The sequence below is a fragment of the Sebastes fasciatus genome, chromosome 23, assembly GCF_043250625.1.
Source record: "Sebastes fasciatus isolate fSebFas1 chromosome 23, fSebFas1.pri, whole genome shotgun sequence".
NCBI lineage: Eukaryota > Metazoa > Chordata > Actinopteri > Perciformes > Sebastidae > Sebastes > Sebastes fasciatus.
In genome coordinates this window covers 19,207,862-19,235,373 of record NC_133817.1, presented here as the reverse complement: position 1 = coordinate 19,235,373, position 27,512 = coordinate 19,207,862, and the positions used below count along the sequence as shown (strand labels likewise).

General features: G+C 42.2%; 1 protein-coding gene across 1 annotated transcript; it reads left to right on the top strand.

Annotated features, from left to right (window-relative positions):
• The first annotated feature begins 647 nt into the window (after window positions 1-647).
• Window positions 648-27,042, top strand: mdfic (MyoD family inhibitor domain containing). The gene is made up of 5 exons (XM_074625768.1): window positions 648-1,204; window positions 1,440-1,617; window positions 4,033-4,125; window positions 17,884-18,234; window positions 23,525-27,042. The coding sequence occupies exons 2-5, from the start codon at window positions 1,536-1,538 to the stop codon at window positions 23,773-23,775; spliced, it is 777 nt and encodes a 258-aa protein (XP_074481869.1). The 5' UTR covers window positions 648-1,204; window positions 1,440-1,535; the 3' UTR covers window positions 23,776-27,042.
• The last annotated feature ends 470 nt before the right edge of the window (window positions 27,043-27,512 follow it).

Below are 27,512 nucleotides of genomic sequence, written 5' to 3'. Positions count from 1 at the left end.
CAAATAAATACATAAATAAATACATAAATACATAAATAAACACATCTAGCTTCCTGGGTGAAAAGTCATGTGACAAGTCTCATAGGTTATGTGATATCAATTAAACTCCATGACAACCAAGCAGAACTGAGAAGTGTTTTTTTTTACCCCTGTATATAATATTTTTGTCCCAAAGTAGGCTCCACTAAATATGACGTTTTGACAGATATTTTAAAAATACATTTTTTTCACGTATTTTAATGTAGAATTTCTTTAACTTTCTCTATTCAATAAATGTCTGTCTTAGCTTATATCAGATGTGTTCAAAAGCATTTTACACAACTGAATAATAATAATAATAAAGTAATTGCTTTAAATGTTCATTATAGCCTATAGGTTGGGTCCTACAACTTTTTTTCAAACTTTAAGATTCATTCTTGACTTTAGAAATAGCAGTTTGACAAACAAACAAACAAAAAAACAAACAAACAAATCAACAAACAAACACAAATAAATAAATAAATAATAAACAAATAAATAAACACCTCACTTCCTTGGTGAAAAGTCACATGACAAGTCTCATAGGTCACGTGATATCAATCAAACTCCATGACAACCGAGCAGAACTGAGAAGTGTTTGTTTTTATTTTTTATTACACCTGCATTTGATGTTTTTGTCCCAAAGTAGGCTCCACTAAATATGACGTTTTGACATTTTTTCACGTATTTTAATGTCGAATGTAGAAAACAACGAAAAAAAGTTGCAATAAATGTTATTTTTCAGTTTGTTCCTAACTTTATGTTGTGGGACAGATGTTCAGGGAGGGCTTTATTAGTGTTCACTTCTCTGCCGCCAAGGGAAGCAAAGAGAGAGAAGAAGGAGAAGAAGAAGAAGAGTCGTAGCAGCTCCTCTCTGGCTGCTGTTCTGCAGGAATCCGGATATGATGAAAATGTTTGAGGACGCAGCTGAACTCTCCTCAGAAAAAAACTGCCGCCACTGACCGTCGAAAGCGTCGCGAGGACTATTATTGATATACTTTTGAATGCGTCAACAACTGTCTGGAAGACAAAGTGGGACAGTCTGGGACACACCGGCTCATAAAAAGTTACAGGAAAAGTTTTGGACGCGAAGTTTCACCAAGTTTTCTTTCCGGGGAAAAGAGTGGGAGGAAGGAAGGATGGGAAGAAGTCGAGTTTGAAGCGAAGGAGTTGACATGTTTGAAAGGTAAGATACGCATTTATAAACAATATGTGAGTTTTTAGCTATAAACTTCTTAAGCTAGCGTCGCTTTTAGGTGAAGAACAACACATGGAGCACGTTTATGTAAAAAAAAGCCTCGAGAAGGGAAATTTCCACTAAGTTTTTACTGCAGCTCGACGTCACTGGTGTGAATAAAGCAGACGACTGTCTCAAAGCTGAGTAATGACACACCACTTGGTGTTGCTTTGTGTCTTTCAAGCCTGAGCGGATGATGAGACATTGGTTTTCGCAGCGCTGAGGTGCTGAAGGGAAGGGAGGAACTTCTTTCTGTGTGTCCCAAAAAGACGACTGTCTCATGTCCAAGGAGACCGTCCTTCCAGGGCCAGGGAAGGGCCCTCAGCAAGACACAAGTCCCCTGCTGCTGCCAGCCTTACAAGGTAAGAAGCACAACACAGGAAAGCCACTATAGCATGGGGGAAGAAAAGGGAAACTGAGGTGACCAAAGTGAGGTCTGGGGCTCCCAGGAGATGGTCCCAGTGGTCCTTCATCAAGATGTAATTTAACTTCATAAAGTGGTAGGAGAGTGTGAAAAAAAAAACTCCCAGGGTGCACTGGTTGAATGAATGAATGAATGAAAGACTTTATTTCGAACATAAAAAATAAATAAAAACAGATACAAAATAATAAAAAACAACAACAAGAGTAATGGTGTAAAAGTAAAAGGAGTAGGTAGAAGTAAAACTTATATTTCCCTATACCCCTTTCCCACTTCTCCTCTAATAACTCATATATCATAGAATGATAATATAATATAATATATAAACTATCCCAGATTTATTTACATCCCAAATTAAATATATGAACAGCATCCCAGGTTTATTTACAACCCACATATCCATCCAGAGTTAAAAAAAGTAGATATAAACCAACCCTTAACACAACCCTTATAACAACTCCTCCTCAACCATATACCTCCCAAAAATATATTTTTTTGTATAGCTTTTTAAAGTGATTTATATTTGTGCTCCGCTTCAACCCATCACCTAACCCCATTCCACAAATGGTTCACACCTAACAGCATAGTTCTGCTCTCATTGGGCCTGTCACCCCAACTTCTTTTACTTCCACAAGCCAAAAATGTGTCTGTTTCAAGCACTCTTGTTTTCTTGCAAACCTGTGAGAATCCCGGCTGTATAAATGCACGGCTCATGCAGTACAACAAGTTCTCTCTTGTGCATGTTTGTGGAGCGTTTTTTTCTCTCCCCATGCCGGTGCCAGTGCACCAGCAATATGAAGCTGCAGCTATAAATATCAGTGACATATTCTGTCAAGAACTTTGCTTGTACGTGCAAACATGGGAGAAAACAATGAGAAAACACACATATATAGAAAAATGTTTCATTAACAGATTACTGGTGTGCATCAGTGTTCTGCTTGGGACAATATCAGCCCTTGTCTTTTTAAATTATATTCATGTGATTTTTTTAGTACACATCAGTATCTGTGCTCCAGTGTTAAGCCTCGATAATGTTTTTGCTTTTTTTCCCCTCAATAAAGTCTGAAGAAACGCCCTGGTGACTATTAACAGCAACCACAGCCAATTATAGTTTTTAATTAACTTTCTAGTTGCCCCTAAGATTATCACATGTAAAATAAGCTTACCCCCCCCCCCCCCCCACCCCCCTTTTCATTTTTCTTCAAACAAGCAATGAACCGTTAACCATCCTATTTATACCAAGCATCATTATGGCACTGTCAAAAAATATCAAAGTAGGACAAAGTAAGCAATCACTGGGGCTGCTGGATTGCGAATGGATTTTCGCTGGACCTTCAAAGAGGCGCTCGCAGTTAAGACTGGATTTCCCCCCTCTCAGGGGACTGTGGATGTACTGAGAATAGAGCAATTTATTTCTAACTGTGATCACTAAATACTGCGATGCATCACACAGTACTGCTAACGCAACTGCCGCTACCATACATCAGCTCCGAGCTGAGATATGTGCCATATCTATCTAGGGCTGCTGGACCATCCGTTCCACTCGCCCATCCATCACTGCTTACAAAACAGAGTGTTGTAGTGTTGGAAACGCATCAAGCTTCGGTAAACGACATCGCTGGGTTTTGCTGAATCATTCTTCACCAGAATCCCAGCAAAAGTGGCTTGAGAGACAGTATGTTACTGAAAAACTTGCAAGCCATGAGTAAAAGCTGCAGGGCGGGCTATGAGCAGGGCATCTGGCACCAGACCAGCGAATAAAGTCATGTGGGAGGTTTATTTACTGAACAAAGCAGCAGTGTGCAAAGCGTCAGCGAGTCTTGAAGTCGAGGAGCCAGAAGACGCGGCTTAGAGAGATGAGTGAAACTGTCTCTTGTGTTTTTTTGCTCAGCTATCTGGCCTCGAGTCTTTGCCCGCATACTTGTTCCAATTTAGATGAATGCAGCCTTTATGGCAGTAAAAAAGCAGCTTGGCAGGTAGAGCGCGCCCGGGAACAGAAGGAGAGAAAATGAGATCCAGAGCTCTGGCAGGGCCTTTACCTGAACCGCCCCACCATGTTGTGCAACCATTTGCCAGCGGCCTGTGTTTTTTCTGGCGAAAATAAACCGAGTGGCCTTTGCACCTCTGGCTCGTCCAGCTGTCCCTCATATTTTGTTCACTGTGGCTGACCCTGCTGTAAAAAGTTTACATCTGTTAAAGGAATGGCTGTAATGCACTTTAATTCAGAACAGTAATAGGATGATATTAAATTAAACAACCTCGGTTCCTCACTATGCAGCATAATATTTTTTGCTTCACTTCGTGTGCAACAGGTTTCTTCCACCATGTTTAACAGTAAATGCTTGTGTGACCCTAGATGAATCGTCAGGAAGAGAACCGTCTCCCAGGAAACCAGCCGCCGAAGGACACGTGACCGAGGAGAAGCCTAATTACCGCGAGCCCGTAAGAAGTAAGTTTTAACGACGTGGGAAAGCTGTGGGCGGACAGAAGGATATCTTGGTGTTATTTTTAATGATAAACAACAATGAGCTGTTTAATTTTGAGGGAGAGTGAAAACGATTAACATGCGCTCGCAGAGTCAGATGGTGGAGCTTAACTGTTTTATTTAACATTTTTAAATGGTTTCATTTCTTTTTCATGAACGCGCTCCAACTGTCAAGAATAGTAGTTGTTATGACAGTCGCACAAGTGTACATGCACGAGGCAGGGTCAGTCGGCCAACTAAAATATTAGCTTCAGTGTTTCCAATTAAAATATCAAGATAGCAGCATCAAGGTCTTTTGGCAAGTGAGTGGTAGCATGCGTGCTCTCTCATTCTGCCATAATGACCAAGACTTGGCTTGTTCCTCCATTTTTTACTTCTCCTTCCAACCCGCAGCCCACTGTTTTGGAAGTGGGGAAATCCTGTTTGTGGTTCTGGCATTGGCTTTTTCAACGCACTGATTGCGACTTAGCCACAATGTTTTTTCCCCTCGTACCAAACATTTACCTATTGGAGAAGAATTGTGCCAGCTGCTAGAGGCATTTTTCTGTGGAACAGTGTCGTTCAGCTTTCAGGATAAGTCAACATTGCAGGAATTGTTCCTACTAATAATCTACTATACCAATAACACACTTTCGATTGTGAAATGGCTTTTTTTTGGCGTCTTTTATAATCTGATTTTATAACTTTGGAAACTTGCGCTTTAACTCTGAAATAATCACATTGTTTTATGCAAATGTCCTGACACTGGGAGGTTTTACAAAACAATTATTTGGCATTGAACTGCTTGAGCAGGTCTAATTAAGTCTAGATGCGCTCTTGTTCAATAAAGTGACTTGATACTGAGCCGCGGATTGCGGGTCACAAAAGGAAAGCGGCTAAAAGCTTTGTGTTTTATTGTTCTTAAGAAGAGTGAGATGTGTCAGCAAAGGCTAATAGCAGTTGATTGCTTCCATCCATGTTAAGTGCCCTAGCTATAATAAGGATTGTGTCGACATTCGCCACAACAGTTCTCTTTTGTTTCTAGGTTGTTAACTTTTCCAGGGCGCCTTTTTCTTGCCTTTTTTCTTCTTGGTATCAAGCTTAATGACTTGCCGGTGGCTTGTTTACCGAATCAGCGAGCAAAAGAGATTCAGTTGCACAAAAAAAAAAAGGATTTTCTGTCAAGAGGTCCTTTCTAGCTTGGCAGGTGTGTGGAGTGTTGCACTTCTGGAGGGAGGCATGCTTTCCTTTCATCTCAGCAGATAAGCCCCTGTGACAACAGTTTTGCGTTGTAATTGATGTCACCCCCCTCCCCAACATCCACACATACTCTCTTTCTCACACACACACACACACACACACACACACACACACATACTGTCTGGTAAGGGAATTTTAGAGGGATGAAGATATGCTACATCTCTTTTGAGAGAACATAAATAGTCATATCAAATACAGACAAAACCCCAAATTTGTGCTATGATAATAAAGGATAATCTTTGTGAACGTTTTATGCACCCTTGTCTAAATCAAAGCTGGAAATTCTTACATTTTACGGAGGCTCAAATCAGCCTATTTGTGTCATAGTCTCACTGTGGTTCTGTTTGTCGAAGTGACCAATCAGATTGCTCGCTGGCAGAGGTAATTGAGAGCCCTCTTCACCGCCGAAACAGGAAATCAATAAGAAATCATCTGCCTGCCTACATCCTGCTGTTTTTTCCCCCCTTTGCTGTGCGATTGAAAGCTTGTGTACAGTGTGTGGATGGGGACTTTTCACAACAAGAGGAAGCCTATTGTAATGCTGTAATAACAGCACATATCCCATTTCAGTCATGATAACCGTGTTTTGACAAGTTGTCTTTTTAACCAGTGGGTCCCCTTAAAGCAGGAACGTAAACATGGCAGCGGTTCCATATTAGTTTAAAAGTGTTATTCATGGAGCACAGCGGGCAGGAGAGGACATTAAACAGGGAGTAACTGAACCTCGCCACACGATTAATCATCAAAGTGTGACCTAAAAAGCTGAAATTATCACTATGAACGGAGTATCATGAATTAAAAAAAGAAATGTGGTGGTTCCTGGGATTGCCAACCACTGCGGCTTGTTAGACGAAAAAAAAAAGTACAAATTCTGCCCTTCCTGTTAGGCCGTTGTCAGTGAACGGTTCCTCTGTGGCTACGCCATCCTGGGGGAGGGAGGGAGGATCTTGTGGGGGAGACAGACATTCCTCAAGAGACCGTTCTGGGTTTTCAAGCAGCTGATATCTCCTGCAAACAGGGCCTCGGCTCTCCGGCCCCTCTGCCTCGGAATAAATTGCTACCACCCAGCACCAGTTTTAGGAGTTTAATCGTCACATTATTCACCGGATTGTCAAATACTTTTTAAATGCTTCTGTGGTTGATAAAGATGACCTTACTAGCTTCCCGAAGAACAGGTCTGTTTTTTATCTTAGGAAAATTCTGTAGTGAGAAAGGAAGGTCAAATAACATGACTCTCTTTTTTCTTTTTTTCTTTTTTAGTCTGGCCTTTGTGTGAATCCCTGATTGGACTCTTTAGTGGCACACCTTCAAGGTTATTACCTGTGTGCAGAATTGACCTTTTGGAAGTGAATTTGTGACCCCTAATAAACGCAGTAAAAGGGATTGTTTAACTCATACTTACACCTTTCTTGCAAGGAAAGATTACTTGACGGTGCAACAATTAAGATTTATATACAAAACTATAAAGTGTTATGATACTAGACAGTCGGCAGAGATAGAGTAAGATAAAACAAAGGGCAAGTGCCTCTTCATCATCGATGTCATCATCTGCTGAAGCGTTGAATCAACATTCTCAGACTGTCACACTTTACCTCATGTATATTCCAAAGTTACTTAAAGACTTTTTAACCTCGTGCCAGTTTTTCTTTTTCCCATAATGTTTTTCTGAGGCACAGGAAGTGCATGCTGATTGTTGTTATGCAAGATTCATATCTTTATTGTAATCCTCCGAGCCCTGTCTCTGCAGAAATAATGTGCCTAAAGCGCAGACCTATTATAAACAGAACCGTAATTTTCAAGTGATTACTTACCAGTGGGTCACGGAATCAAAAACTGTATAAATAGGGTGAAATGCTAGTGTAGGGGTTGATTAAAATGGCCATTGTAATTCTACCTCTGTTGTAATTATTTTCTCATTGTCTTGGTGCAGATAGATTTCATATGGGAAATTTCAAGTGTGTTAATTAGCATATTTTACCCGAAGTGCCCGAGCCTATTCACTGTTAATTTTTTTTTTAAAAAGATATTCAAAATACTTGAGCCAAATGATTAGATATGCATATGTCAATTCATGGACCGCAGTCTTTGAAGTACTTATGTTAGATACAAGGCAACATATATGGAATTTGATTGTGGAGGGAGAGTGTATCTTTTTTTCTTTATTGCAGAGAATCTGAATGTGAATGAAGTCGTTTTAACATCAATTGACCTTTGTCTCTAGTTGGTTCTTGTATCTGCAGTGGAGGAAGAAATATTCAGATCTTATACCGGAGCATAAAACTACTCAAGAAAAAGTCCCTAAAAGAAAAGTCCTGCATCCAAAATGTAAGCGATATAAAAGTACAGCCGTATATACGGTCTTTACATGGATGCAGCAATTTAATACTGGAGTTGGTGGAGGTGGTGCAACTTTTAACTAATTTCTATCTTGTTGGTTAGTTGAATCTATAATGATTAGGGCTGTCTATTGATTAAAATATTTAATCGCGATTAATGCTTGTCCATAGTTAATAGTGATTAATCGCATATTTTTTATCTGTTCAAAATGTACCTTAAAGGGAGATTTGTCAAGTATTTAATACACTTATCAACACGGGAGTGGGCACATACTGTATGCTTGCTTTATGCAAATATATATTTATTATTGGAAATCAATTAACAACACAAAACAATGTCAAATATTGTCCAGAAACCCTCACAGGTACTGTATTTAGCATAAAAAAATATGCTCAGATCATAACATGGCAAACTCAAGCCCGACAGGCAACAACAGCTGTCAGTGTGTCAGTGTGCTGACTTGACTATGACTTGCCCCAAACTGCATGTGATTATCATAAAGTGGGCATGTCTGTAAAGGGGAGACTCCTGGGTACCCATAGAACCCATTTTCATTCACATGTCTTGAGGTCAGAGGTCAAGGGACCCCTTTTGAAAATAGCCTTACCAGTTTTTCCTTGTCAAGATTTAGCATACGTTTGGAGCGTTATTTAACCTCCTTCGTGACAACCTAGTATGACATGGTTGGTACCAATGGATTCTTAATGTTTTCTAGTTTCATATGATGCCAGTATCTTCACTTTAAAACTGAGCCTGCTACTACCTAAAGATCGCAAGTTGCATTAATGCATTATTATCGCGATAACTTTGACAGCCCTAATAATAATGCATCAAATAGACAGTCTGTTTAACACAGGAGAGGTAGGTGGACTGCTCGGCTCATGTTTACCGCCTCCCTAACCAGTGCCACACAAGACAGCGTCAGTGCCTTTCACAAGCCACTCACAGAGAGGGAGTGAGAGAAAAAAAAAAAAATCAGCCAGTTCAAATGAGAGCAGCGCAGGGGGGATTACTTGGCCTCTAACAGGGTTTTGGCTCCCAACATTAAGGTTAAAACCCTTTTCTATTACTGAGATCTCTGCTGATGTTGCCCCCGCCCAGCCCCGACCCCCTCGAGCTTCCAGCTCCTTGCCCCCTTCGTGTTTGCAGGTTCAGTGCCTCCTCTGCTAGGTCATTCTGTCAGGCCCCCTGATCGGTGGAGGGTGACCGGGGACCAGGGGATGGCTCCCGTCCAGACACACAGACAGCCGACACAGGCCCTGGCTAGTGCAATACACCCCCCACACCTCCCTCCTCTCTTTCAGGCTAGAGCTAAAATCGATACGGGCGTCTCCGTGTTTAAAAAGCCACTCAGAGGCAGACGAGCACCTCTGTCCCGAAGGCTGATCTCTCAGCTTAAGGCCTTTGATTGGCATCCCGAAGATGCGAGGCGCTGACCCACAGCTGTCCCATTAGCAGAGGGTTAATGCTGAGATTGATACTGAGCAAATAAAGGAACTAGGTGTGGGGGTATTTTGATAGACTGTCTATCCCCTCTCTGACCCAGAGACAGACCTCTGTTGTATTTTGGCTTTTAGGGAGTGGTAAGCGCCACTGCCAGATCCTCATCTCTGACTCCTGTAGTGGCTGCGTTAGTGGATCTGCTGCAGATGCACACTGTACTTATTTGGTATGTGTGGTTGCCGTTTTGCATGTGTATGCCTTTGTGTATATGTGTACGAATGTGCGCATGTGCATGCCCGCGCGCCTGCCGTCGAATTTCAAACAAGTGAGTTTCCTGTGGAACTTCTACTTCAGCGAGGAGATTTTGAAGCTGGTGGAATATTTGAGTCATCGATGTAACTGAAACTGAAAATACCCCCGTTCCCCTCCTTCCCTTCTTCCCCCTCCCGTTCGCTCCTGCTCTGTTGCTCCGTTTTTTGTTTTGAGTCGTCAGCGAGGAGAGGGTGGAGCACGTTTTTTGGAGTATGGAGCCTGGCAGCTCCCTCAGGCCTGCTCTGAGTCACGTCATAATTGATCTTTCTAGAAATTGTGGGAGCTAGCCGTGTAAAGCCTAAATCCGTGCAAGATGTGCAGCTTTTTAAAGATACTGCATTCGGGCTGACTTTATACTACACTCTTTCTCCCCTCTCGGATGGCGAGAAACAGATGAGGGAGAATAAAAGGCGTTTGACAAAGCTTAATGCAGAAACAGGCTCGTACAAATTCATCTCAGAAACGAGGAGAGGAAGAGAATAAGGCGCCGTTTAGTGTCTCTCACAGCGGCCAGGTTGTAAGGCTTTGAACGCTCCTTGATGCCTCGCGTTCTGCTACATTAGTAGCACTCAAATTAGCACCATGCCAAATTCCACACAACAGCGGAGAGACCGGAGACTTCTGTGGTCGGGGGTGTGGGGGGGAGAGAGGGGTGGGCCGAGTGTGAATGACTTCCCCTCAACGTGATTCATGTAAGAGAAAATGGCACCTCATTGGGACTCTCAATGATTTAGATAGCAGTCAGACATATTAATCTGGGAAAATGTTCCGTTTTGAAATCAAAGGATAATTGATGACTCCCTTCTCCCCCCTCCACCACCAACTCTCCATCCCAGCACGCACACACACCTTAGCCAGCCTGGTGCACGCCGTACGCTGAGAGGTTCACGTCGTCAAATCAAGCTCTTGTCTTTCAAGTTGCCTTTGCTACTGTAAAATGTAATTAAGCAGAACAAGGTCCGAGGGGGTTATTTTTTCCACTCAATCAGCAGCAAAATTTGAAATTAGTAAATCCCTGACGCCCTGCTTCTCTCTTTTGTTGGGTGGAGGCGGCGGTAGTGTGAGGGGGGGGGTTTGGAAATAATATTAAGCTCTGTCTTTCCGTGTCACTTCCCCTTCAGCAGGTTGGAGGAGCCAAATTTGAACGACTGTCGCGGAGAATTAAAAACGGTGTGGAAAATAAGTGTGTCACCGCTGAAAAACGAGCTGAGCAATATTGACTGATTGCCCCGGAATGGGATGGAAAAAAAACAGACAAAAAATTTGATGTTTCCTGCTTAAATGAGACGCTACACAATGTGATCAGCCTTGACAGGTGAAGACAGCTAATAGAGTTCTGTTGCAGGTTTGCCATAACACACCCACGTACGCACACACACACACACACACACACACACATGCATAGCTTGTCACTTTGGCTGATGAGGATCCAATATCAGAGCAGGTAATTTAGCTATCCTCAGCGGTCATCATCGTCCGTGCCGCCGCCATCATCGCCATTTTATCTTGGAATGAATAGGAAACATCTCGTGTGTGTGTGTGTGAACTGACAGGGCCAGGATTGCCGCGTGATGTCCGGCGTCACATTTTCTTTCATATTTGTTGGAACAAGTGACATTTCTGTTAGCCCGTGTCAGGTCGCCATCCACTCTGTGTAAACAGAGTTTGCATGGCACCCACATCTTTTTACACTACTAATTTTTCTAATCAAATGCTACTTCCTGGTTGCCGGTTGACATCGCCAATTTGCTCTCTTTTCACACTGCTGATATCTGCATTATATTGATGCTAATCACAGTTGGTGGGTTTTGTTGTGCTGGGACACTCGAATGATGATCCTGGAGTCGCTCGTCTGTTCCTTCCGACGCGTCCTTCTCGACAATAAAGAAAGTCCTTGTCCCGGAGTTTAAGGTCAAACGGTAAACGAGGCTTTGATACGCCCAAGGAAAATTTCAATCAGAGCCCTTTGTAATAACATTCATTGTACTATTTTCCTCTCTCTCTCTCTCTCTCTCTCTCTCTCTCTCTCGCTGTCCCTCTCACTCTCTCTGCAGTATAATTCCCCTGGTTTTGCGTCTATAAATATGGACAGGGAAGATGTATAATTTCTAATGAGAAAATATATCCCTTTGGATTGAAAGGCAGGGGCTGTTCCACGCGCTGCTGTTTGTTAGGAGGAGAGATGATACCTCGGGCTGTTTTGGCGGAGAGAGGAGGAGGGGTTGGTGGTGGTGGTGGTGGTAAGAGGAGTCTGGCTAGGTCATTGCACATTTACAAATTTGCATTTCAATCATGCAGGTACATGGCCAGCCGAGCAGAAAATATACATGTTTTTCTAATACAAGGCGCAGAAAGATAAACAAAACACTGGCCATGTTCGTAGAATTAGCATTTCAGAGCTAACTGGCGTTGCTGTTTGGGACTCATAACTAAAAATAAAGGCGCCTCATAAAGTGTTAACTCACAAAACTCGTAGCATTGTGTAATAACCGGCTATTTAGGAGATAAATACAAGATCTGGATTGCGGTGTTTATTTGGCTGACATGATGTGACATTTGAATAACTGTATGCTCTCTATGATGGGCATTCTAATAAGCCTAGGCAAACACCTTTCTCCCTCTTTCTCTCCGTCTCAGGGGCATTAATATTAAAAAGGGCCGAGCTTTAGAAACACAGAGCTTGTGTGTGGCTGCTCGATCCGCTCCCTGCCTTACCTGCGACTCTCGGCGTAGCGGTGTGCAAATGAGAATCTCCATACTGCCCTGTTTGACCTCTGTGTTATATTTTCATGTTCTTGACTATTTTAGAATACTTGTTTATACAGCTCTGTTTCAGTTGACATGCATGCATGCATATTCCTTCCTGGTAGGTCTGCCTCTGTGTGTGTGTGTGTGTGTGTGGGATCCAGTAGGCTTGTGACATATACATACATATATATTCTTTCTTCTGTCTTTTGGGTACAATTTCCAGCTCCCTCCTGTAGGACCTATTTTCTGTGACAAAAACGGAGGTGTTTATATACTCAGTTTTACATACAGAGCGCACAGCTCTGGCGCGGCTCCGGCGCTCTCCAGGCACTCCGGTGCTCGGTCCCTGTGTGGCGCAGCCGCTGAAGACTCAGTGACAAATGGCAATTATATTTGTGTGTTCTTCATGAATCCATCAAACACTGGCCTTTTAAAAATGCTCCCCAGATATTTGAGGCTGTCAGCTACTAGTAGCTGGGACCAAATTGGGATGCTGCTTAGACAGTCAAGAAGCACTCACCCCCTAGTTTCCCCTGTGATGTGTGTGACAGCGTGTGTAGGGGAGTACCATGTTTTATTCAACTACAAATGTACACTCTCAACAGTTGTTGATGCGCTAGAAATAGGGCGGTTACAAGTCCAATTTGAAGCGTGTGTGTGCATGTGTGTGTCCACTTCTTCCTCCCAAAACATGGTGTTTTAATGCAACCTGTCAGGTTGCGTGCGTTCGGTTATCTCAGGACACCTACCCGTCTCTGCAAGCTTGTGGCAGCTGCACAGCTCGTATGATTTTTTTAAAAAACTTGCTGGGAGAGTTGTTCTTATCAAATTTTGATGCAGTTTGTGTTTCCTGCTGTGTTATACCAGTGTTTCTCAAACTTTTTTTCTGGGTACCCACTTTTGAGACAAACCATCACGACCCAATTCACAATAGGCCTTACCTATAAATCGTGAGGAGAGCGAATTTGTGCGTAAATGAACGTTCCTCACCATTTCTACTGCCATTTCCACATCGGCGTATCTCATCTTGAATAGGTAAACCAGCCATTTCGAAGAGATATACGTGTTTGATAAATCACAACTTCCTTTTACGCAATTGAAAATGTATAAACATGTTAAATACTTAAAAAATTAGACCAAATAAATGCATTTAGGCAGAGTTAACAGGCTCTCGTTTTTTTTTACCTCTGATCAGTGAAACAAACAGACTGTACGCAAGCCTTTCTTATCAGATTCAATGTTATAAGTAAGCTACAATCATCAGAACAATCCGAACATTCAGGCTCCCTCATGTGGCTCAAAGGTGTACTGCAGATATACATATTAAATAAAACACAATAAATTCTGCAAATTTATTTGGCAACCCTTATAAAATGTCCAGGTCTTTGGGAATGACTGTGTTATACAATAGGAACAATGCAGTAGCGGTGCGTCTGTTTTGCTCCGTCAGGATTTATTAACAGGCCGAGTTCATATTTGCATTCACCAGACAAATCCTCAGATGCAGAATTAAACTTTATGCCCAAAAATATCATCAGTGCATTATATTATCTTGAAATGATGAAGTCCAACCTTGTGTAAATCCATAGTAAAAGCGCGTAGAAGTTGTATGCATACGTTTAAAATATATATTATATAGTAAAGTTCACAGTCTGATTAATTTGGATTGACAAATACAATGCAAATATGCACAATGAGTGTTTGATACATTTCAAAGTGGACTTGATGTATGCAAGCCTTTTCCTGAATCTATATTATTTATAGTTTTACAGTACACACTGAACGACCAAATGCTCTTGAACATATGCTATATATTTTTTCTTTACCTCCACTGCAGCTAGAGTGAAAGTTTTTGTTGCGCCAACTTACCAGCGTAGCATAAATTCCAACAGGGCTTACTGTATTTCTGCTTTCTCTCATTACGTCTTCATTCGTCTCACGGTGGCTGTACGAGTCTGTCATTGCCATCTTTGACAGTATCATCATTATCATGATCAATGATTATGAATATTACTCCGTTGTGTCCATTCATCTCCGTCACCGTGCTCATCAGGATAAAAATACAGACTATCCAGGAAATCTGCCACTGAGGCACACTACTCCGCAGACTTGAACCACTTTTTTTAGGGCTTTGCAGTGTGTCAGAAACCTGAGTCGCCGCTTATGTGCTCTGGGTTTTACGTGGTGGTTTCTTAATAACTATTTATACTTTGGTAAATTGAAAGCTTGACTTCCTCAAAAGGAAAGGTAATTATGCCTCCCAGTCTACTTTGGCCTTTTTGTGCATGAATGTGTGTTTATGTGTTCGTTTAACCTAGATGGGAAAAGCTACTGTGTTATTATGCAAGATAGTATGGGTGATTGGTTTGTTAAGGAACTGTCATCTCTAGACGGGAGTTTCGCTGTGTTGTATTTACTGGACGATACTCAAGAAACAGGGGAATTATTATTACTGTGCAGTGTTAGCGGTGAGTCGCGCTATGTTTGTGTGTGTGTGAAAGGGGTCTTTGCAAATGAGTTTGGACAAGTTAATCATTAGTTATAGAGAAGGATTTCCCCCGTCAACTTCTTTAATGTCAGCGAATGCTTTTTGTATTTACACATTAAAATATGTGGCTACATCAGAGGGATGAAACAACGCGAGAAAACACCAGCAGTGTGATTAGAAGAGTTGGCTCTCTGATTTTCATTTCTGGATTCTGCCAACATTTATTGCTAACAGTACCAACCTTGTTGAAGTGGCTTGCTGAATAGCTAACTTTTGGTTTGTGATTCTCGTTTATTGCAACAGCGAGCGGGTTGATTTATACTTGCATTCTTTCTGAAATCCAGCAGGGGGCGACTACTCTGGTTGCAAAAAGAAGTCTGATTGTATAGAAGTCTATGAGAAAATGACCCTACTTTTCACTTGATTTATTACCTCTGTAAACATCGTAAACATGAGTTTATGGTCTCAATCGCTAGTTTCAAGTCTTCTTCAATACAGCACGATGTTCATTTTGTAAATTATGGTTCCTTTTAGAATAAAATAGGTATGCTTTAGGGCGTGGCTACCTTGTGATTGACAGGTTGCCGCATGTTGTTGTCCACTCTGGGAGTTGTTATGGTTTTCATCTTAGAACTTTAACCCTTTCACAGTGTGTTTTCAGTTCATGAAAGTTAATTAAAACCTTTTTGGTGGTCTTAAAATGTCTTGTTTAGCCCTCTCGTGTCACTTCTGGTTGCAAATAACCAAGATGACGACAGCCAGAAACCAAGATGGCAACGGCCAGAATGCCGAACTCGAGGCTTCAAAACGGCAGGAAAGAATGTACGTTGCCGAGAAGTGAAAATCAATTGTTCGTTCCATTGCAACATCAGCGCCCACCGACAAAGCTACGCTTCCGCCGTTTTGGACTGGAAGTCGGCCAGTAAAACGTCCGCCAAAATAGTGCCGTACAAAAGTAAAACAAAATTATTTCTATTCTATTGTCATATTCTACTGAAATGACCTGTATTGAACAATAAAATATCATAATTATAATAAGCGTTTTGTGTCCAAAATAGCGGCAGCGGCTTTTGCCAATAAAACACCGGAGTTTCGTCTCTTTGCCTCTATACTCTTTGACGGCAGTCCACAAACAAATGGGTGACTTCGTCCACTTCTTATATACAGTCTATGGTGATACCACTTTGACAAGTTAGAGGATCAATTTGATTAAAAACAAATCTTCCTGGTAAGGCATCCTCGGCCAACCCAAGTAAGGCCCATTGTGTTGATATGTAGAAAACCTTCCTATGGTGTGTGTGTGCGCGTGTTCCTAGCTTCCTCTATGATAATGGTTTGCCAAGCATTAATGAAACGACTGGTGAGAAAAAAAGGTGCATAAATAATAAAGGCGGGCGAGAAGACGTGGCAAGCTGTCAGAGGCAAACGTGAAGAACAACAACATATGTAGCCGACTGCGGGTCTCCTTGTTAGCAAGCTTTAGTCTCTCCCCACATTGTCATGGGCAGCCTGCAAGGCTTTTGTCTTCTGGAGAAGAGATTCCATCAACCTGGTCTTAAATCACTGCATAATGAATTCTATCGCGCGCTGCCCAGTTGTCTAATTCAAATTGCATGGAATCCTGATCCCTAAAGTCTTTATTTGTTTATCGAGGCAGCATGCGGAAGCCTGAATGAGGAGAAGGCGAAACCCAGTGTGTGTATTTAATTGCTTTGTTTTACATCCACGTTCACGTCCGGCCTCTCCCAGGGTGATGTGTTGTTAAAAAGCGCTAGGCCCGATTCCCACACTCTCTCTCTCTCTCTTGTTAACCATAATTGCACTTGTTGGTGAGCTGACAGAAAGAAAATATAGATGGAGAGAAATTTCCAGCATCATATTAACTTCACTTGCACTTTTGTTGATTTTTTTGGACAGCTGCAAAACACTTAAACAAGCTTCAGCTACACAGCTGTTAAGTAAGGCGGAATATGGCGGTGAAGATACCATATATTCAATGTATATACAGAAAGTATAGAATAGAAAAAACCTGAATAAGTATGGTTCAGACAGACTTAAAAAGAGATGAATAATTCACAAAATCTCAAGTTAACCATGCACTGGCGGGCGCGTGCACACGCACGGTGGCTCTGATGTGGAGGGAAGGTAATGCAGGAGGAACTCCCAGTAGAGCTGAATGTGCAGGTGTTCCTCTCGGTAAAATACCACCTCCTTTGCTCACTCACATCCTTCGCCTTCTTTCTTATCAGACAGGTCGCTGTCTCCTGACTTTCTGTGGCTGTCACACATACACTTAGAAAGGCCATCTCCGAGCGTTCAGAGGAAAGGAGATCATTACCGTTGCAGACAGCAGCTTTTTTGTATATGCACAGAGTATCACAGGCTCTCTTTCTCTTTTCACCGCATTAATCTCCCCTTTTCTCGCACACTGTCTTAACTCACCTGCTCCCACAAATGTCTGTCTGCCTACAGCGGTGGCTTTTGTGAACCTGTCACATGTGAGGTTCCTATATCTCTCCGCTTCTTTCTGTCGTTCCGGGTTGAAATGTTTGCCATGTGATCGATATGATCATGTTAGGAAACGGTGGCAAGATTTGCTGAGAATTATTTAGCCGAGAGTGGTGCGTCTCTATTACTGTGTTCGGTTCGTAAGAGCTGAACATCACAAGCTGCAGCGACTTTATATGTGAGTAAAAGGTATGAAGTGCAGAGTGCAGATGAAGTTCTCTTCAGTTAAAATAAAGTTACAGGGTTATCACGCGTTTAAGGGTAAAAGGAATCCACAACTCTTTGTCTTCCATAAAAATTGACACTACAAATGGTAAATGGTAAATGGACTTGCATTTATATAGCGCCTTTCTAGTCTTCCGACCACTCAAAGTGCTTATTAAGTAAGCAAATATCAAGTAAGTTATTAAAGTAAACCACTAGCTCCTTTTGATGCTTGTGTATTTTAGTGTTTTGTCCTCTACATTCACATGAGTGAATAACACTGAATGACACTGAGCTTGCAGGTGTTTTTCAGTTGAATAAATGCAAGAAATGCTCCAAGGAAATGTAATCACTTAACTGTCCTTAAATACAGATTTAAGTAATTGTGCTGAAACTACACACCCAGCACTTTACTAAACATCCTTTTTTCTCCATGTCTCCAGCTCAACCCCAGTCTCAGCCAGTGGCCTCGGAGCCTGCCGAGGGAGACTCTGGCAGGGACCAAAATGACTTTCGCCACAACAGCACTGGCACGCCTGCGCTGAGCAACGGCAACGGCATCCACACGCGTACATGCTCCTGCGGTGCCAGCATCAGAACGGACGCCGCCACAGGCGGGTCAGGCCCTGGCACAAGAGCGGCGGCGACCGCGGCGACAACGGAGCAGCCCAGGAAGCAGCCGTCCACGCCTGTGTCGCAGAGGAAATTGAGGTCCAGCTTGTCGGTCAACAGTGACAGCAGCCGGCGCAGTAAAGGCAGCTCCACGGGATCACAGAAACCTCCTTTACCAGAGGGTGAGTATCCACACACGAGGTAATAATGACAGCAAGGAAAAGAGAGCACAAACCCTTACTAACTTTTCTAATGCTTGTTAGCTTGCATGCTTCTCTTTCTGCATCCCGTTATATGTCATAAATTCATTCCATCGGCTGTGGGGATGTCTCAGGAATGGAGGCCAGTCAGTGTATTTTTAAAATGAATTGTCTTGTATATAAAAAGGCATTTCCAGTTTTATCGTAAAAATTTTTGCTCCTGATACATCAGCGTTCGAAAATACCTAATTGCACTCTTAACTCTTAAACTGTTGATGATTCATCATGATATATTTTTACATACTATTTTTCTCAAATAAAAAGAATACACCAGTCATTATACCATAAAAAAACATAAAAAAACTGTAGAATTGTAAAATTAGAACTGTAAGTTGGTAGATAAAAAAGGAAATAAAATACACAATTTAAATGAAAAAAAAAATCTGTACTGCGCAGCTGTATTATGTAAGAAAATTAGGGCTGTCCAAGTTAACGAGATAACGCGTTAACGCAAATTTGTGCATTAACGCAACTTGCGTTTTTTAATTAACCTAAAAATCAGATGTCCCTGGCTGCTATTCAATGTTTCAGAGGTTGTAGCGGGCTCCGTTTTAAAGCTAGAGTAAAGATATCATATGGAACTAGGAAACCTAAGTAATCCATTGGTACAAACCATGTCATACTAGCTTGTTGCGAAGGAGGCTCAATAATGCTCCAAACTTATGTTAAATTTTGGAAAAACTGGCATGGCCATTTTCAAAGGGGTCCCTTGACCTCTGACCTCAAGATATGTGAATCAAAATGGGTTCTATGGGTACCCACGAGTCTCCCCTTTACAGACATGCCCACTGTATAATAATCACATGCAGTTTGGGGCAAGTCATAGTCAAGTCAGCACACTGACACACTGACACACTGACAGCTGTTGTTGCCTGTTGGGCTGCAGTTTGCCATGTTATGATTTGAGCATATTTTTTATGCTAAATGCAGTACCTGTGAGGGTTTCTGGACAACATTTGTTATTGTTTTGTGTTAATTGATTTCCAATAATGAATATATAAATACATTTACATAAAGCAAGCCTATCTGTCCACTCCCATGCTGATAAGAGTATTAAACACTTGAAAAAATGTACGTGTGCGATTAATCAGGATTAACTATGGACAATAATGCGAATAATCGCGATTAAATATTTGAATCGATTGACAGCCCTAGTAGGAAATATAAATATCATATCTAGCAAAAACACCTGATGAGGTCATCGCTAACCTGCAGTCGCACATTGAAATGATATGCCATCAAGCCATCACCATCAAAGTGATTTCTCTGCTCTCCTGAAAGAATACCTTCTAAGATATTGATAATAAATTCTTGCCTTCTCTCACCTTTTAATGATGGGAGTGCATGACCTCTCATATTTATCACTCCCGTCAAGCAAAATGACATCTTATCCCGCACCCGTGGCTTTTATTTTCTTTAACAACAAGTCAGAGAGTGCGTTTGCCATGCGGGGAAGCCGTCACTTTGTCAGGTGCAAGGCCGAGGTGAGTCCAGTAATGAAGGCGGCCGGCTGGTCCTTTTCCATTGGGGGAGATAGGTGTGACCGTCTAACGAGGCCTGAGAGCACGGGGTGCCTATTAAAAGTCGTGACCAGCCTTCTTCGGGCCCCTCACGGCCCCTCACACCTCTCGGGGCCCTCTCTGGCTCTCCCTACGTCCCGTCAGCACCACCCTGGCCCTCATTAACGTTGCATCCCCCTTCCAGCTATTGTACTCTGTGGCTGTGCGTGTGTTTGTGGACATGCATGTGTTCCCTCTGTGTTGTGGAGCATGCACAATATGAGGGGTTTAGGCAAGGGCAATTCCTATCTGCTCATCCAACACAAGGCCTTTGCTGTTTTGCCTTTTTATGCAGGCTTTTTACTCCAAGGTGAAGATGGAAAATAATGTGATGTTATGTGTTATTAAAAGACTCACAATGGTCAGGTTGAGATATAAGTTTAAATGAAGGAGAAAAGTGGGCAGTCAGATCTTTATTTGATGATGCTCGACTTGAAATATGCATCAGATGGACTTGCAGGCGAACAAAACAAGAAGACACGCACACATCCACAACACCTCGTGAGGAAAGGTGGAATGCATCCACCAGAGATATTCCACACACACGTCATGTTTTCAGCATCTTAATTGGTAAAGAACAGAAGAGAGAGAGAGAGAGAGGGTGGGAAAAAAAATAATAAAATAAAACAACAGCAGCTCAACAAGTCTGTCTCATTATGGCTTTTGTGTTGCTTATTTGCAGACGCGAGAGCTCTCAGAATCAATATGTTCGCTCTCAACTATTTATTTCCCCCCGGAAAACAGCCAAGCTGTGGTGTTTGAATGTTTACACGGATTAACATAATCTGTTTGCCTGTGAAATTAGCCTCCTAAACAGCCCCCTGAACACAGGAAATAAAAGGCGTAAGCTAGCAGGAGCTAGCTCTGGGGATTCTGCCGCTCCCCGTGTTTCTTGGCACACGCCGTTGGCACCGTAGCCAATCTGTGATAACGCCGCCGCTTCTGAGGAGTCATTTACCACGCTGCTTTTGTTCGGCGGGGTGGGTTGTCTCGACTCTTGTCATCCGGTTTGTGTTTTTTTTTTTGTTAATTGTGTGTAATCAGTTAAGGTCTCCAAGCTGCTTTAGCCTCATTTAGAGATTTAGGGCCAAGGCCGCGAGCGTAGTCTTTGCCTAAGCTGTAAACCTTGATGTGTTTGTGTTGTGTAAGCTCCAGCTTTGACTTTTCCCTCAGTCATGCATTATAAACAGGCCTGCTTTAAAGTGCATGTGGTGGACCTTCACTATCCAGCCCACATCCTCTGCCCTCTTTACCCAATGTGTGCATCTCCACGGCCACCAAGGCATTGTCTGATCAATCTCTCTCTCTTCATCTTGTCTGTCCATCTTGCCCTCTCTCTCTTTGTGAGTGTGAATGTTTTGCACAGCTTGCCGCTCCGAGGCCCATCCAGCTTGTTTTGTGTCATGCCGCTCCCTTTTTTTTTTTTTTTTTTTTGATGTTAGCTTTCCAGATGTCTCAAACTATTTCCTCAGAGGCATCGGACGCTGTTTTCTGGCCCCTGCAAACTCTGGGCTTCATCGCCGCTCGCTGACATTAAACAGGAGCGGTGTCAGTGTGCGCTGCTCTGTCTGTCTGTTGGTTGGTTTCACTCTGTGTCTGCGTCTGTCCGTCTCTCTCTGTTTTCTCGGAGATGTGCCTCGCGTCCAGCTCTCTTGTGTACAGTATACGACCCCCCTAACCCCCCCCCCCCCCCCCCCTCGCTCCCCTCCTCCTTTCTGGCTTCTCTAAGATCCAGACTAATCGCTGGTGTTGAATTATACATCCAAGTGAATAGCTGAGATGGCCGGCCGCTGCTTAATGTCTATGTACTGTGTTTATACCGTATTCACAGTCTACTGTTCCACTCTGAACACTGGCATGGCTATACCCTCTGGGTCCTTCAAAGTTTGTTAGGCTGAACTTTGAGCTTTTGTGCATGGAGCTTTGGCCGGGCAGCCGTTTATTGTTGTTCTCAGTGGCATTTTGTAGCACTCATATGGCAGTACACTGCATTATAAGTTTTGTAATGCCAGCATGAAACAAATCCACAATCTGCCCAACAGCAATTTACTTGCATGTCCACACCAGATGTGAAGTGAATTTATTCTCATGCATCTTCCATCACTGCCAGTGTTATGGCCTCAGATAAGGATAATAAGATGCATTCAAACTTCAGGCACCCCTAACACACACACACACACACACACACACACACACGTACGCACTTGCTCCTCGTTTCATGTTCCCTTCTCTATCTTGTTTGTATCACAGTCAGCTAGTGTTTCTGGTCAGCTCTGCAGCCCTGAGCACCGCAAAAAAATAGGGTAAAAAAAAAAAAATCCCCTCTACTTTGATTAATCAAACATGAGCATCCAGGGGTCCTCGGCTTGCCTTCCCATGCCGTCCTCCACACTCTCCTCCTTTTCGCTCTCCCTCTAACCCAATCAGTAACAGCCCCTTCTGACAGCTCGAGATGGGCTGATGAAAGTTATGCAAATGTGGCCCTGTTTGTAATGCTATTTTTCCTGCATCCATCCACATCATGTCTTTTTAACACTCCAAAGCAGTGGCGGTGCACTGGCCTCGGTTAAAAAAAAAAGGAGACAGCCGCAAGGAGTATATGCCAGGCACACTTACCGAGTGATATTTAGTTTGATTTAGTGACTTAGATCCAACTGCAGAAGTTCTGGTGTGGAGCATGACAACATAAATTGTGATGTAATCTGTAGGGCATGCGTAAACAATCCTTGTTCTCTATTTTATCTCACCCGTGTGTTAAGGCTTATTGTATCATACATTTCACTTAGTTTTATTCCAAATTTAACTATTTGGAAAAAAGTAACTTCAGCTTTTATAAAGTGACTGATAACTTTAGATTGATTTAATTTCTTGAAAACAGGTAAATTAAGGTTTTTGATTTGATTCAATTACTGTAAATAACTATATTGAAGAGAAATTAAAGCTTGCGTTTCATCTAATGACATGTTCTGACTGGAAAACTCTTCTACTCTGCATCCTGCACATCACTGCACGGCTTTACTAACATACCGTGGAAGTAAAACATTTAATTTGTTCCTTTTCATTACCTATTCAAGACAGAAGTGTTTTAATGAAACTAATTCAGCCATTCAGAAGCAGATTTGTGACGGTTAATGGGTGTATTGGTAATTTAAAGGGGAGCCCTTTTATTGCTGTGCAACAACAAGCTGAAACTTGCCACCAGCTATTTTAAAGACGGGTCTGCGAGGAGGTTAAATGTTAATCAGAGGTGTGAGCGTTGCCAGCATTAATCCATCTATTTACCGGGAGACACTCTTGGACTTCGCTAATCATCTTTGTGTGATCAAACTAGCAGTTTGCATGATAATGCCACAATTATTTAACAGTCCGTTAATCAAAAACGGCAGGAGCGGAATTCATTTCTTTGAATTTCTCTTATTTCCTTCAGCCTCCGTCCCGCCTAGTTAACCCTCACCCTTTCACCGCATACCTACTCTGTTTCATCTTTCAGCCTGCCGAGCATGCACGTCCTCATTCACTCACCCTGCTCTGCAGTGCGTAATGCATATTTCGACTTCAGTTTTATTTTTTATATTCGTGTGTTTCCTGTTTTTTTATTGTATTTATATGTTTATTTTACTTTCCAACTTGTCACCCTGGCTGATTTGACCCAGACTGCTGCGTCCACTGCATCTTGGACTGCCTCTTCTGCGAGTTCCTCACACTTTGCAACATGGTGGCGACGCAGGCCTCGTGCGGCGCGTGCACGCCAGAGGCCTGCTGCTGCTGCTGCTGCGGCGACGACCTGGGCGACGACTGCAACTCCCCCTGTGACACGGACTGCGGCATCATGGATGCCTGCTGCGAGTCTTCAGATTGCCTGGAAATCTGTATGGAGTGCTGCGGCATCTGCTTCCCCACATAGGGAGGCCTGCGCTGGCATAGACCAGCAGCGTGTCTCTGTGGGGGATAACTGGACTCTGGATGGAAGAATGGAAGGAAACTGCTGCTGCTGTCACTTTGAATTCAGCAACAGACAGAGGGAACGTGTGTGTGTGTGTGATGGTGAACATATGTGTTTGTGAATGTCCTTTTTTTATGTGTGATGAAGTGTGTGTGCAGTAGTAGGTATGGCTGAGTAAAGCATGCTTTGAAAGATGTATTTTGACACTGGGCTTCTCCATCAAACCAGCTCAGCAGGAGCTAGAAGAAACTCCAGATATATGAGCATGTCTCTTCAGTGTGTAGTAAGTTGTTTCTGTTAAAGGCACAATGAGTAGGATTTGTCGCTTGTGGTTTGTAAACAACAACATTCAAAGTCGCCCCGGCTCAACGAGGGCTGCGGTGCTCACCAGCGGGTGAAAGCCAAACCCAGATTCACTCTAGTTTTTGAACGAGCTTTGTCCGCTTGGCGTTTCGCCTTGCTATATTTGCATTTTCGGCGCTGTTCCCGCCATTTTCGTAGCTTCCTCTTGGATGGATGCTTACAATCTGGCACCTAGTCGCTACATTTTTATAGAGTTTGATGTCCAGAAACGTCCCAAATAGGGATGTGACGGTGAGGAAATTTTCCCACCGTTCATAAACTTGTGACAACACCGTTGTTCCCAATTACACCAGCGCTCACTTTTATCTTTACTGTCGGGTGGCTTTGTGTCTGGCCTCTCTGGTTGAGTCTTCGCTGCACAGCCGCAAGTTTCCACCTGGCTGCGCTGCGCGGTGCACACCGTCTGTGACTGCTCCATCCTCCACACGGCGATTGCCTCATTAACTTTATGATTCCCTTATAGCATTGGGTTTAACTCCGAAATATTGCCAAATAGGCACTTTTGCTTTTCACTTTTCACTTTTACACCAAATCTTCCGCCATCATCTTGTCTGTAAAGTCTCTCTTGTCCCGTGTGTGTGAAATCCGATTCCTGCTACTCTGTGCTGAGACTCCGTACGGAGCAGGCACTTTCACTTTCAGTTTGTAGCGTCCGTCGTCCGACTATCTAACACGGCACTGATACGCGGAAATTAACTTAATTGGTTTTATTTCTTTAAAAACATCAAAATGACGGTGGGGGGCAGTGGACAAGTAATGTAATCGGTGTATGCCCGAACGCCCTGTAACACCGGTAACATGGACTACCGCGGCATGCCTAGTTCCAAACAGTAAAATTAAAAGAAAAGGGAAAATCCGGGCAGAGGGCCGGGTCTCTGGAGGTACAGACACAGCCACACACTTCTAGTGGGTCGTCAGTGATGATTTTGAGGGATTATTTTTGTATGAGTTTCTACATTGTTTTTTTTTAAACTCCTACTCATTGTGCCTTTAAAGTATTCTATCCTTTCCGTATTATCACAGACTGCCTTAAAGATTTTATTGTTACATCAGGAATGCTGTCTAATTGTATCTTATCCTTTTAGTCATTTTGACGACCAACGTGTTGCGTACACTAAACAAAATGATTTATTTACTCTGATTTCATTTTCTATACTTTTTTTTTTTTTTTTTGATGCTCAAAAAACTGAGGTTGTGGTCTTAGTACTGTACAACACTGTAAAAGGTTTATGTGACAGTTCATACATTCTTAGTTGCATTACTGTTGTTTTGCAACACAGACTTTCATTTACAGTTATCTACTGTAGCACTGTAGAGCAGTTGAAACTGCTGAAATATCAAAGGTGAATCAGGACATCACAAACGCTATGTTCTATAACCAAAAGTAAATAATGTGCCTGTTTTTAAGGATGCTTTTACTTTTATATTTCAAGCATTTCTTTTAATTGAAGTGGCCTGTTGTTACAGAAAAAAAACTGCACAAAATTGCTGATAAGCACATTTACACGATTTACATTTTACATGTTTGCTAAATCATGCTGGAAGGTCTGTGACAACATGTTATTACCAAAGAATCTCATCTCTCTCCTGATTTGGCAGTATTTGAAGCCTTGGGTTTACTGGAAATACAGCACAGATACTCAAATTTTTTAATGAAAAAAAAGAGCTCACGGCAACGTAAAGAAACGATGTGTACGGCTTTATTTCTACGAGAGTCCTCCTCTAACGTCGGCCATCAACGATTAGGCTTTGTCAGCTGGTCCGAGTCTTTTCTGTGATGCTGTTTTACATACATTCTGTGTAAAGTATGACTTGTTGAACTGCACTCCGTTCATGTGGGGTGTGATACGGAATTAAAAAATGGTGACCCTGGTTGCCATATAAGCGGCTTTCGGGTATCAAGCCCAGTGACTCACAATACAAAAAAGGAATCACGAACTGTCATGTTGAAATGGTAAACTAATGCAGGGTAAAGGCAGTTTTCTTCCCCTTTTTTTTCCTCCCCCTGTTCCTTAATTCTGTGTATCTCGAGATGAGTTAGCGGTGAATCACCAGCGGAGTCATTTTCTTGTCTTGGAGATCCGCTTTGATGTTGTTTAAGTGATGATACTTAGTGCTGGCCTTCATTAGCACTGCTGGCTAACTGGTTTCAAAAAGATGTCCCCTTCCTAACGCCAACAACGATAATGTGCTGTCACGTACAGCTCGTCTTAATGGTGCACTGTTATTGTGTGTGAGGAGGTCGGATAGGCACCTCTGCAGCAGATAATGGGCAGAAAGTAAACCTCATTTTCATGTTTCTGATTAACTCATACCAAGAGTGTCAAGAAAACACCATAGATAATGTGAAGAATTCATCTAAAAAAGAGACAAATGTATACATGTAGCTACAGTAGTTGTCCTCTTATACTATACTGTTGTATGTTTTTTCTCCTTCTGTTGCCTTAACACTTGATCCTTCTCGTTTTCATCTCGATGCATCATTCCTCACCTTGGAGTTCAAAGCTCATTTTTCTTAGTTTTGTACATTATCTTCAATCTCAAAGAGAACAATTTTTAAGAAATAAAACATTTCCAAAAAAATTGTTGTTTGTTTTGCACACATTTTCTTAAACAATTCATTTTTGTTTCTTCATTATGTTCCAGTTGTTAGACTAAAACTCTTCTCAATCCACTCGGGTAATGTGACCGACAAGCGTCCTGACATGCATGTTGTAATTTGCATTTTGTCTTTTGTACTCTGGACGATTAGTGTTAAAACTCCTACAAAAGACACTGTTGTCACTTTAAAATGTCTTTTGTTTTCGCTGATACTGATGCTGGCATAAATTTAAGACTGCAACTAATGATTATTTTCATTGTTGTTTGGTCTATAAAATGTCAGAAAATGGTGAAAAATGTCGCTCTGTGTTTCCCAAATCCCAAGATGACGTCCTCAAATGTCTTGTTTTGTCCACATCTCAACTGTCTCTACTGTCATAGAGGAGTAAAGAAACCAGAAAATATTTACATTTAAGAAGCTGGAATCAGAAAATTGACTTTTCTATCTTCATAAAAATGACTTAAACCGAGGAATCGATTCTCAAAATAGGTTGCTGATTATTTTAATAATTGACAACTAATAGATTAATCTTTGCGATGATTTACAGCAGTCGTGTGCTTTTAATTTCTCAGGTATCAACTTCAAACGCTTGTGTCATGCATGCATTTGACAGTAGGGAGTTTACGGTAACATCTGGAAATATTCTACTAATTATATCAAATAGCAATCCAGCAATTAGGCAACTATTTTGATAGTTAAAGAATCAACCAAACATTTGCTGGTTTCAGCTTCT

Excerpts from the sequence above, each read along its gene's own strand:
- mdfic (XM_074625768.1), top strand. The coding sequence starts at position 1,536 with ATGTCCAAGGAGACCGTCCTTCCAGGGCCAGGGAAGGGCCCTCAGCAA. Across the intron at positions 4,126-17,883 it reads TTACCGCGAGCCCGTAAGAA|CTCAACCCCAGTCTCAGCCA; the intron begins GTAAGTTTTAAC and ends CCATGTCTCCAG. Across the intron at positions 18,235-23,524 it reads GAAACCTCCTTTACCAGAGG|ACTGCTGCGTCCACTGCATC; the intron begins GTGAGTATCCAC and ends GATTTGACCCAG.